Source organism: Gracilinanus agilis, unplaced genomic scaffold (assembly GCF_016433145.1).
Source record: "Gracilinanus agilis isolate LMUSP501 unplaced genomic scaffold, AgileGrace unplaced_scaffold48943, whole genome shotgun sequence".
Lineage (NCBI taxonomy): Eukaryota > Metazoa > Chordata > Mammalia > Didelphimorphia > Didelphidae > Gracilinanus > Gracilinanus agilis.
Window position 1 is genome coordinate 1 of NW_025383514.1, and position 13,084 is coordinate 13,084.

The 13,084-nt window shown below is 48.1% G+C and overlaps 1 protein-coding gene across 1 annotated transcript; it reads right to left on the reverse strand.

Annotated features, from left to right (window-relative positions):
- Positions 1–6,994: 6,994 nt before the first annotated feature.
- LOC123255574 (G-patch domain and KOW motifs-containing protein-like) lies at positions 6,995–8,296 on the reverse strand. The gene has a single exon (XM_044684343.1). It carries the CDS (start codon positions 8,294–8,296, stop codon positions 6,995–6,997), a length of 1,302 nt encoding a protein of 433 aa, XP_044540278.1.
- Positions 8,297–13,084: the final 4,788 nt, after the last annotated feature.

The window sequence follows — 13,084 nt, forward strand, 5'->3', positions numbered from 1 at the left end:
ATCTGGTTTGCAGGGGAAAGTGATGAGCCTTTTCCAGGAAAAGGTAAGACTGTGGGTAGGAAATGAGGTTCTTGTGTCTTGGGATCCTGGAACAGCATTGCCTAGGCAACTGGTGGAAGGTGGCCATGGGTGGGAGAATGGGCATGTGTTGGGAAAGGGGCAGTAAGGCTCCTCCTTTCAGACACTCACACTCGAAAATGTATGTCCTCACACACAGATATTCATACAATTTGGATCATCTTCCCAGTCATGATCTTGCTAGGCAGTTACTGTCTCCATCATTTTGGTGAGTATTGGGAAGAGGAACTCACCCCTTGGAACAAACCAGTGGGGTGATGACTGAACCCTCAAATGGTCTTGATCTCTCTCTCTCTCTCTCTCTCTCTCTCTCTCTCTCTCTCTCTCTCTCTCTCTCTCTCTCTCTCGGGGCTTGTCACAAAGGGACCTCACAAAGGTAAGAGACTCATCTCCTCTTCCCGAATTACCCCACAAATGCCAATGTTCATCACTGGATATAGTAACCCTTGTGGAGAAAAATCCCTGACAAAGGTGGATTCAGAGTAACACCATGCCCTTGGGTTTCTCTCTCCACACAGGTCTTCAAGACAGCACCCCATTCACCCCAGAGCACCCAAAGAGGAAGCCACATGTAAGTGGCCTGGGTAAGAAGGGGGAAGGACCCTGGGAGCACAAGGGAGGCTTAATATTGGGAGCTTATGAGAATTTCTCCCCACTACAGATGAAGAAGTGAACATAGAGGGAGAAATGATGTCTTTTGTGAGTATTTCCCACTCTTCTCCCTGAACTGTTGGCAGACTTCTCCCAATCCCATTTGGGGGAGCCCAGAGGCACCCAGCCAAAATTGTGGGGCTCCCTTTCCCACTTTTCTAGACAAGATCCCATTCTAACTCTTCTGTCCTTGCCCCTCCCTTGGCCACTCCTGGCTGAACACTGAACCTGATCCCTACTACTTCTAGAGGGAATCCAGAATTCTTTTGGTACTCTAACCATTAAACCCACCCTCCCCTTTCCATTGGTGGGAGACCAAACCTCCTCCTGAATCCCACAGATTCCTGGATCTTGCCTTTCTTGCTGCAAAAACCCCATGCATAGGTTTCCTGTATCAATTAGGGGATGAACTCCTTGAGTGCAGAAATATAATTTCGCTCGAATTCCCTAGTGTTGAGCTCCATGCTCAGCATACAGTAAGCCTTAAGAGATGCTTCTCCATTCACTTATTCCCTTCTTCTCGAGTAGCCTCCATCCCATCCTTGATCCCAGCCTCTCCATACATGTTCTGCCCCCAACTCCCATGATTCCACATCCCATCATTTTTCCTTTATCCCCCCTCCAGTGGCAGTTACCAATTCTCTCATCTTTCTCTCATGTTTCCAAGGCTGAGGATCCCGAGAGAGTGATATACACTCAGCCCAGAATATCTGCTCTACCTGAGAGGAAGCGAACCGAGGAGGTTCCAGAGATCTGCTTTTATGCCAGGATAGGACAGTCCTCACTAGAGAGCAAAGAAGGCGCCATCTCATTGAAAGGCCGAAGAGAAAAAGAGTTTTAGAAAGACCAAAAGAGGCAAGACTTTAGGAAAAGGAAGGAGCTGAGAACTTCAGCCTGTGAGATCTGATTTAATGCCCTGGGGAGAACTGGCCGCTTCCCACACTTGTAGCTATCCCTTCCTTCTAGAGCCAGTGGGATCGCCTGCATCCGGATGCCTTCCAGACCTCCATCTAAATGGATCTGGCCTTTGGCTCGCTTTCTAGGAACCCTGGCCTAGGAGAAACCCCCGATCTTCTCAGGGAAGCCCAATGATGCCCTGAGCTTTGCACACACGTGATGGAGTCCCTCCACAGCACTAGGGCCCTTCATGTCCAGCCTCAGAAAATGTTTTTGCTGTGGCTGAGATACTACTGCAGTCTATTCCCTGGGGGAATGGAAACACGCAGACTGCCCCTTCTCTGGAATCTAGCTGGCCTAGGCCCTCTCCTCCCCACTCCTTTGGACACCATCTGATTTCGGGCTCCATTTCTTTTCACTTGGACTGCTCCTCTGACTTCCATGGTCGGGCTGGTCTCTCCCTGCCATTCCCTTTTGGCCAGAGCACCAGAGACGTTCTGCCAAAGGCCAGCTCTAATTGCACCCCTCTTGGGTGCCTCCTGGTCTAATATATAACAGCTGGACTCCTCTTCAGCTGGGGGTTAGGCCAGATTGTTGCTGAGGGCCTCGGAACTGGAGTCTCCCACTTTGGCCTCCACACCTTGGAGGCCAGATAGGCTACATTTTCACCCTTCCCCCCGGGCTCTCTGGCATCCTTAAGGGACTGGGGGCTACTGAAGGCCAGCCCCACCATCGAAGGGCTGTTTCCCTTCCCCCCCAGTCCCATATAATGGCTGACAAGATTAATTTTTATACGTGAACTTTTACTTCCAGGGAATAATAACAACAATAATAGACATGCTCTTCCAGGTGTGGAGAATTCCTTCTGTCCAACCACTTGGACCTCTAGGGAGGGGAAGGGATCAGGCTCATCCACTGGCTCAGTTCCATTAGACCACAGCGGCAGCTCCAAATCCAAACGCAGCTCAGGACAAAGGTCTGGGGAGTCTGGCCTCTCAGGCCTTCTCTGTGGCTCTTCCTCCTGAGTCTGGTTAGTCTAATCAGGATCACCACAAGCACCTGAAGCCAAAAGGGACTGCCAGCACAGAACAGAACCAGACTATCCCAGGTCCATTCCTCTGGGCCGGGGAAAAGGAGGAGAGTAGGGGAAGATGGTCCTTCCTCCCCACCAGCCCAGTTTCTGGCCCCTGGGAGCCAGCACTGCGAGCAAGCTGAGCCGTAACCCTGTGGGCATGGCAGGAAAGAGCCCCCATCCCAAGAGAAAGACTGTCCTCCTCCAGCCAGTTCTCAGGATGGCACCTTTCTGCCGACCCTCCCCACAGGCTAAGAGACACAAAGTGTCTCCACCTTGGGAGATGGGGCACAGCCAAGCAAGTCCCCTTGGGTGCCTCCATGTTAGGTGATCTGATATGCTCCAAAGTTCCTTACACATCCCAGCCTCTGAAATTTGACATCCCCAACAAACAGGCATGGGTACATTGCTTTTCTTTTTTTCTTAAGCAAACAAATAAAGAAACTCTTATCTTCTGTCTCAGAATTAATACTGGGTATTGATCGGTTCCAAAGCAGAAAAGTGGTAAGGACTAGGCCATGGAGGTAAAGTGACTTGTCCAGGGTCACACAGCAAGATAGTGTCTGAGGTCAAATTTGAACTCAGGATCTCCTGTCTCTAGGCCTGGCTCACCATGTACTGAGCCTCCCAGCTGTCCCCCAGTGACATACTTCTGAACACTATAGTCCACCTCAGGAATTGAGAACAGTTCCCCGTGGCCCTTTCCCTTGATCCCAGGGCCATAAAGTCTGAACGTAGCCAGTGTTATATGACTCTACGCACAGAGGACAACCACACTTTTCCTCAATAAAAGCTTTATAACTTCCCAAAACAAGAAACATTTCACTATGTCCACCAAGTGTAAGTGCTTGCTGAGCCTCAGTGTAGCAGGGCCTTTCTCAACCCACAATCCAGCAACCAAAAGAAAGAGCAAAGAAATTGGCTTTTCACTTGAGACAGAATCCTGGTCCTCCTCAGGGTCTCCAAATTACAGGGAGCTCTCACCCCCGTGACTAAGGAACTGGAGATGGGCAGGGGTCACCCCTTTCTCAGATGAGAAAATTGCCCCCAATGGAAACCTTCCAGCCAGTGCCTGAGCATCCAACTGGGGACTGGACGGAAAGCCTCCCTTCCCATATCTGGGCACCTCCAAATTTTCTAGGGGTCCTTTTGTACCCTGGGCACTCCCCATAGAGGTTCAGGCCATTTTCTTGAGGTTCTTATTCCAAATGGCGCCTAGAATCCCCCACAGACCTATTCTACTGCCAGGGTCAACTAAATGGGATCACCAACTCACCCTTCAGGCAAGACAGCAAGCGGTTCAGTTAGGGAGGCAGCAATGAGTGTAACGACTTGTGGATCTGCAGCATGGGCATCTCACCCTAAGTCGTGGGACACGTAGCTTTCACCAATGGTGAGCAGACCAGGCCAGTCTAAATGCAAAAGAAGAACCAACGTTTGCACCCTCTGGCAGTAATCTAGTGATGCCAAATTTCTCACATGAAGCTTCATCTCGATCAAGATATATGCAGGACTCAGGAATACAGAACACGCTCAAAGAGTAATATTTATATACATGACTCAAAAAATATCCATATTTAAACAGCCAGGCTATGGACAAAGGCAAGCTTTGCAAAGTGGAGCTGATTTGGGAAGAGGCCACAATGGGATAGAATCAGCTGGATGTTTGTGGTCTAAAAAGGGTCAGATCTCTCAAGAATCTCACCATCTGACTAGCTCCAAAATCAAGAAAGTTTCTCTTGGAGAGAATCTCTCCAAGGGTCCTGGCAAAAGCATAAAGCCCAATATTATCCCAGGCAAGGTCCTAAATGTAGCATGGGTTGTCAAGGCCTTCAGGGCTTGGAAGGTCTGGTAGCTTCTATTTAACCCCATTCCCAAGGTTCACTGGTACCCTTAAAGGGGTTTGAAGTGTCTAAGGTCTCTACCAATGACTTGAGCCCCCACCAACGATGTGTCCTCAATGATAGAAGATTCATTTAGTCACTAACAATTTGATAAGCTTTCCCTAACCCAAAGGAACAGATGAACAAATATACAGATGTACTCCCTGACATGTGAGGTTTCCTCCTCTTCCTCCCCCTTTGCTCTAAATCTCTTTGCTCTTTTAGCCTCTGGCATGGGTGGGGGAGTGGGGGGAGGAAGGGGATTTGCATTCACAGCTTAGCTCAGTTCCTCAGTTCTAAGTCCAAAGGCTCTCTTGGTTTCAAGTCCTAGGTGCCCTCGCTTCTTGGGGTGTCCTCATCCATCCTGCCAGGAAAGTTTGGCTCCAAGTGGGAATTAGTCCTTCCTGGCCCCTCTGGGCTCATTTCTTGGAGCCAGGGGCTAAGAAGGAGAACAGAGGAACAGAGGAAGCAAGTCCTCCCCAGTTCAGATCAGGACTGTGGGTGATCAGAGAGGGTAGGCAAACAGGGCGACCCTCTGGACACAGCAGGGAAGAGCATGAGCCCAAGTGAGAGGCAGCGTTTAAAAAAAAAGTGACTCCATCTCCTCTGTTTTATTTATTTTTAATTGAAAATTTTTATTTAATTAATTGATTTCAAATATTTTTCCATGGTTACATGATTCATGTTCTTTTCTTCCCCTCCTCCCACCCCACCCCACCCCACCCCATAGCCAAAGAACAATTCCACTGGGTTTTACATGTATCATTGATTAAGACCTATTTCCATATTATTAGTATTTGTATTAGGGTGATTGCTTAGAGTCTACATTCCCAATCATGTCCCCATCGACCCATGTGATCAAACAGTTGTTTTTCTTCTGTGTTTCTGTTCCCACAGTTCTTCCTCTGGATGTTGATAGTTTTCTTTCTCATAAGTCCCTCAGAGTTGTCCTGGGTCATTGCATTGCTGCTAGTAGAGAAGTCCATTGCATTAGATTTTACCACAGTGTATCAGTCTCTGTGTACAATGTTCTTCTGGCTCTGCTCCTTTCTCTCTGCATCAATTCCAGGAGGTCATTTCAGTTCACATAGAATTCTTCAACTTCATCTTTCTTTTCAGCACAATAATATTCAATCACCACCAGATACCACAGTTTGTTCAGCCATTCTCCAAATGATGGACATTCCCTCATTTTCTCATTTTTTGCTACCATAAAGAGCGAAGCTATAAATATTTTTGTACAGGTCTTTTTCCTTATCATCTCATTTGTCTCCTGTTTTAAAGACACAGCCTATTCCAATTAAGAACCAATGAAAGGCAATCCTGTCTATGCAGGAGTATCTCCATCTTAAGAAACCTCAACATGCCCAAGGGAACCCCCTGGGGATATCTCCATATCGGACAATCTAGTCATGCCGCAAAGCCCCTCATACAACCATCAAATTGCTGTTCAGTCGTTTTCAGTTCTGCCTGATTCTACACAACCACATTTGGGGTTTCTGGGCAAAGATACTGGAATGATGTCATTTCTCCAGCAATGACTAAATTAAGTGATTTGAATGAACTAAGTTCATCTGTCCAGATCAGTGATGCAGAGGGAAAATGCCCCTTTTCAGGAAACATAACATCTATTTATGCTGAAAATCCTAAAAATGATGTAGACATTGGAAGGTCTTTCTTGGATGTCAGTGCTTGATTATTCTATCTCATCCCAAAGCTCAGCTCCTCTTTGCCATGGCAGGGCACTGGCAGCCATTCCAATGGGGAATAAAATTATAAAAAGACACAACAGCTCTCCACTACATTTTCTTTTTTATTATGATGCAGCTGATAAACAGAAACAAACATGAACATCTCTACATAGGAAGAAAAGAGGAGAAACTCTGAATCTTCGTGGAAACCAGACAAAACAGAGAAGGAGCAGAAAAGCCTGGCTCCATCCCAACACACACCCACAGAGCTGACATGGGGAGGGAGAGACCAAGGGACAAGATGGAGTCTGGAGGGAGCCTTTTGTGGGACACTAAAGTATGGAGTCTGAACTCAGTCCTGGGCTGGGCACAAGGGCAAGAAGAGATTCCAGAAATGCTCAAGTCTTCCAGAGCAGGGGTAGAGGGCAGGGAGAGTGCCACCTGGCCATTCTGTCACTCTGAAACACAGCTGAAATCTTGTGGAAAATGAGAAGAACTTCAAGGAAGCTACCAGAGAAGGAAGGAACATGTGCTCAGGCTGTATCCTGGGCAAGGAGGAAGAGAATCCAGCAGTAACTGTGTGGCTCTGACCTTGGCACAAGGGACTCAGTCCATTTGGAAGCAGGAAACTTCCTAACCAAGACAGAGAGTTCAGATTAAGAAGGACCCTGATGTTTTGTCATTCTCAACCAACAGAACCTTCCAACTAGCTGATCATGTCTTCAGTCTTCAGCCACAGGCCCAACATACTGGCAAACGGCATCAAAGTCCAAGCGAAGGACAGTGCCCTCCCCCTCCCCCTGCAGCAGCTGCACCAGGGCTTGGCTCCTCTCCTTGTCCCGGCCCAGAATCCGGCCCACCTGGCCCCTCTGGGGCCCCAAGACCACCATGACGGCAGCCTTCTCCTCCTTGGGGATGAGGGTCTCCAACATGTCCTCCCGGAGGCCTTCCAGGAGGCGGCCTTCATCGGTTCTGCACACACAGGTGTCTGGGCTCAGGACATCCTCGATGATCATCTTGGTGTTGTAGTAGCGGCCCTTGTGATGCCGTCTGTCCACGAAGCGCACGCGGAGGTCCCTGCGCAGCCAGTGAGGGGTCTGCGGGGGCTGCTTCCTCTTCAGCCCCTTCTTCTTGGCCCCTTCGGTCTGGGGGTCCCCCGGCGGCCTGCCCGGCCCCTTCGCCTGCCTCTCGTACTCCTGACAGCTGACTGGCCTGAGCACGTACTCGCTCAGGGTGGCTGCCTGGCCAGAGGCAGCCAGCCTCACCACAGCCCGGGCGTTGTCCGGGTCCAGCCCCTCCACCTTCCCGTACAGGCCTCGGTGGGGGCCTGCCAGCACCAGCACGGCCCTCCCTGGGGCCAGGCCCTCGGGCTCCTCCGAGGCCCCCTTGCTCCTGGGCTGGTTGGGCTCCGGGGAGGGGGCCAGGCTGGCCCCGAGGCCGAGCCCCTTGGGCCGCAGGGGGTTCTCCCGCGGCTTCACCACCTGTTTGAAGGTGCGCCCGATGCCCTCCCCCGGCTTCCACCCCATGCCCCGCAGCATGGCCAGGCCGTAGGCCTCCACGGGCACCGCCTCGTAGTCGGCCCCCACACACGGAGCGGCCTCGGTCTCAGTCCCAGCCCGGGCCAGCAGCGGGATGGCCAGGGAGGGGTCGGCGGCCTCGGCCCCGTCCGACCGCTGCTGCAGGGCCTGCTGGGACTCCTGGATCAGCTCCTGCACCGCCTGGCACAGGACGGCGTCCTCCGGGGCTGGTCCGCGCCCGCGACCCCTCGGCAGCAGGGGGATCACCAGCTCTCGCGGGGGCTCCGGGGGCGGCCGCACACTGCGGAGCTCGCGCCCCTCCACTGCCCGCAAGAAGTCCTTCTCCTCCTCCTCCTCCTCCTCCCCACCGCGCTGTCCCGGAAGCCCCTCACGGCCCTCTGCCAGCCGCTTTCGGGGGGCCGTGCGGCTGAAGCCGAAGGACACCAGGTCGGGGGGTCCCGGAGCCGGGGCCGGGGTGGCTTTAGCCCCATCTTGTCCCTGCGCCATTTGCCTTCCGCCTCCGGCTGGCGCGCAGAGCCTCTTGGGTCTTGTAATGCGCGCGGGGCTGCTGGGTTTTGTAGTTTTTCAATCCTGGTTCTGCTCCTGCTCTGATTGGAGCAGCCCCAGACAACGAAGCTTCCTCCCTTGCTAGTGTAATAGTTTAACTGGGGGCGGTCTCGAATTGAAATTATTTTATTTTATTTTATTTTATTAAATGGTCAGTCTGTTTGTAGCTTTAGCAATTTAGCTGAACTAAAATAGAGAGCAAAAGAGACCTGTAGGAAGGAGGTAGAAAGTTGCTTAGCTAAATACCCTAATTGTAGGTCGGATGGAATCCAACTCATCACCAACAAAGGCTCCCTCAGGTCCCAATCTCCAGCCAGAATTCCCCAGGGTAAGAGTCCCTCTTCAGCCTGAGTCACCAACACAGAAATTGGAATCCAAATCCTAGTCCGAGAGTCCTTCAGCAAGGGCCACCAGCACAAGAGAGATACTCTCAGCCAGAGTCACCAACTCAAAAGAGAGCTCCTTCGGTCAGTGAGCCTGAATGGGAATCCAAGTGCCTCCAGAGATCTAATGTGAATCCCCACTTCATGCTGGGTCTCACCTTATAAACATTATTTCCACCCATTGGCTCTCCCAGGTCACACCTCAGGAACCAATCATAGATTCTTAATTTGTCTCAGAGTTGGGGGGGGGGGGGGAGAGACACTTGTGGGATCAACTTCTTGCCTCTTGAGGGTGTGAACTTCCTAAAACTGAGGATATGAATTTCCTTTCTCTGAGGGTATGAACTTCCTATCACTGAGGATATGAATTTCCTTTCTCTGAGGGTGTGAACTTCCTATCACTGAGGATATGAATTTCCTTTCTCTGAGGGTATGAACTTCCTATCACTGAGGATATGAATTTCCTTTCTCTGAGGGTGTGAACTTCCTTTCTCTGAGGGTATGAACTTCCTGTCACTGAGGATGTGAATTTCCTTTCTCTGAGGGTGTGAATTTCCTTTCTCGGAGGGTGTGAACTTCCTTGCAATCAATGACAAAGGATGTTCATGTCTCAGACTAAGTTAAAAAGGAGGGGGATTTCTAGTTCCTGATTGATTAAGTTAAAAAATAAAGGGAGTGTTAATTCCCTTTTCACAATCCCCCCTTTCATTCTATTGGGAGAGGAGCATGTTGAAATCTCCCCAACCCCTCACTAGGAAGAAGAAAGGCTTGGCCCACCTTCTTGAAAGCACTGCCTTCTCTGTATTTGTAGTTCTTTTACCCTCCATCTCTTCTACTTCCAGAGAAGTCTCTAGCTGCTTGGGTACCTCTGGCAAGGAAGGCAGGGTGGGGGAATAGGAGAACTCCCTGTCCTTGAGCCCCCTCTCCAGTGATAGGTCAAGGTGGCTTGAGAGCTGGGACCACAGTACAGGGCTTGGTCTGCTCTTTGATTGAATCAGGGAATTGGGGGGTGGGGGGGATTTGAACCCAAGATAAAGAAGTCTCCATGGGGATGGGGGAGGGCACAGAGTGGGCTCTGACCCAGGGGGCTTCTTAAGTTTCCTTTTTAAGAATGTTTCTGATATCTCTTTATTATTGAACCGTAGTTTAAAAAAGACCTTCTTAACAGGTAGAAAAATGGAGGGTGTGTTGTCTGATTACAGTGGATGGCCAATGGCAATGTGGCTGATGTGTGTGAGATGCCAGAATGAGGAGGAACTTCTTATTACCACTAACTTGAATCCTCTAGCAAGCATAGAAAGGAAGAGGCCCTACCCCTACTTCCATTAGTGTGTAGAAGGGTTATAATGTTATCCCAGGGTAAGTAGAAAGTAGTCATAAATAATCAAGTTTTTTAAAGTAGTTTTTAAATTGTAAAGCTTTCTTTTCTCTATCCCCCCACCTTATGCCACTGAATGATTAGAAAACAAAAATAAAATCATCTATAACAAATGTAAATGTTCCTTTCTTAACCCAGTTTGGGAGGTTCATACCCCAAGGGGATCGTGGGGTACAGACTTAGACTGAAAACTTTACTAGAGTGAATGAGTCACCTGTGGTGAGCCTACAAGCCTTTATCTAACCTTTAGGGGTATCGACTATGTTCTTGAAACCCCCACATTTGCACCTGTCCCTTAGGAATTTGCCTTGGGAATAAGAGGAGAAAATCATGAGGTAAAATACAAAATTTTGATTACATGTAATGAAAAATGTTTTGCACAAATAAAACCAATGCAGCCAAAATTAGAAGGTAAAAAGAAAATTGGAATGAAGGGGAGCAGAGTTTCTCTGCAAGTTTCTCTAATAAAAGATTTATTTCTCAAATATATAGGGAATGAAAACAAATTGCTATTGTGAGAAGTTTTCTTAATCTCACTCTGTCTCTTTAGGAGGCAGTAACAGACAGATCTCACCCACTATCTCTTTAAGAGACCAACTATAAAAAGACAGAGTCAGTTAAGAGAAAGAGGTCTTTCTCTTTGACTTCCTAGGGACCAGAGATTGGTCAGTCTCAGTCAAGAGGAACTGGCAGTTAACTTTTGAGACTTTAGATTTAGATACTGATTTGAGAAGGAGTCTGTCTCTGAGGGTTTTTTTTTTCTCCTCAGCACTTTGAGGGAGAAAGGTCAGACTCTGAGGGCTTTCCTACTCAGAACTTTGAGGGAGCAGGAGCATTGTCAGTGTCTCTGTAACAGCCAGTTTCATTATTTACTGTTCAGGGAGAACTACTTTAAGGAGGTTGTTTGAGGATTAATGCTTATTGATTTAGGTTAGGGAGATAGAGAGCAAATTATAATCTTAGTCAGAGTAGATAAATTAGACATGCTTTGCCAGGCAAGAAGATCCTGCCCAAGAAGACAGTTAGATTTAGGGTTTCTTAGAAATTTTAGTATAGAGTTTGGATTTTAGGCAGAGTATAAAATTTAAGAGCTATAATCTCAGTGTCCTTCCTCCTATTTCCTATCCCAACTTCTCCTCAGAATAAATGTGTTTGTGGTTTACCAAATTGCTCTCCATACATTTATCAAACTCCTACCCAAAATTTTTAACCCTTCAGACTATACATAAATTAATAAGAACCAAAGGATATGAGCAAGCAATCTTCTGAACAAGAAATCAAAGAATGCCCTATATCCTTATTGATGAAAGAAGTGAAAATTTAAACAACTTTGAGGTACCACCCCACACCTATCAGAAATGAAAAATGTTCACGTGGATGAGGGAAAATAGGTACACTAATGCATTGTTGGTGGACTCGTGAACTCATCTAACCATTCTGGAGAAAAACTCTGGAACTCTGCCCAAAGGGATATAAAACTGTGCACACTCTTTGACCCTAAAGTACTGTTAGCTCAATGCATCATGACTTTTAACAGTACTACCACCAGGTCTGTATCCCAAGGAGATCGTAGGGAAAGGGAAAGGGCCTATTTGTACAAAAATATTTCTAGTAGCTCTTTTTGTGGGGGCAAAGCATTGGAAATGGAAGGTATGTCCATCCATTGGAGATTAGCTGAAAAAGGTGTAGCATATAATTGTAAAGCGATATTATTGTGCTATAAAAAATGATGAAGTGTCAGGAGCAGCTCAGTGGTTCAGTGGATTGAACACCAAACCTAGAGTGAGAGGTCCTGAGTTCAAATCTAACCTCAGGCATTTCCTAGCTATGTAACCCTGGGCCAATGACTTAACCCCCATTACCTTTGTGTTTCCTACTCTTCTGCCATAGAACCAGTCCCCAATATTGATTCTAAGATGGATGCTAAGGGTTTGTGTGCTCTGTTTTGTTTCATCGACAAAGGGGATGAGGAGATGAGTATAAGCTGAACCAAAGTGAAGTGAATGGAACCAAGAGAGCCCTGTAGAAAATCAATGCAATTTTGTCATGATAATCCCCTGGGAAGGACTCAGCAACTCCAATCAATACAATGATCCAAATCAATCTCAAAGGACTCCTGATTAAAAAGGCTCTTCACCTCTGAGAGAGAACTGATGAGCCTTCAGGGCAGATGGAAGCATGTTGCTTTTCACTCGATCTTTATTCCTTTTTTGGCAACATGGCCAATATAGAAATATGTTTTGTATGATGGGTGTCACGTCCTTTACCTTGTCAGTGGAGAGAGGAGGGGCTGCAGGGACTCAAAATGAATGCTAAGAATAAATCCATAATTTACAAAAGGAAATGGGGGGATTTGAAGATCAGAAGAGAAGAAAAGTGCAGTATGGAAAGAAAGTCACATTTTGGTCTGGGGATGCAATAGGAGATATATAAATTCTAGGGGAAAGGTTCAGTTACCACCTCAGTCTAAATGACTCCCAGATCCAGGTGTCCACACCTGCCCTCTCACCACATCTCCCATCTCCCATCCTCCTCTCAGACCTCTCCCATTGGCTCTCTCTTAGATATCTCTGACTCTTCCCCACCCATAACATAACTCAGGATCTTTTCTCCAGACAAAGGTCCAAACCACTCTTCTTCCCAACTTCCTTGGTGCTTTGGAGTGCACCAGCCACCCCTCCCAATCCATCAAGAGCACAGCCTCGCCTCCTTTTTGTGTTCTTCTCTTATCCTGCTTCTACAGATCCAAATTCCTGCTTTCTTTGCATTTATGCCTGCCCATATCTCTCTTCTGTACCTCTGCACATTGTTTGTTACATGAGATGGTTCTTGGGGTGGAGCAATTCCATGGTTTGTCATTTGCTTCCCCAGTTCATCTTACAGAGGAAGAAACTGAGGCCCACAGGGGTGAGTGACTTGTCCAGAGCCACACAGCTAGGAAGTGTCTGAGGCCCCCAAGTGGAGTCT

What these genes read in the sequence shown, in the direction of transcription:
- LOC123255574 (XM_044684343.1), bottom strand. Translation starts at nt 8,296, where the DNA reads ATGGCGCAGGGACAAGATGGGGCTAAAGCCACCCCGGCCCCGGCTCCG.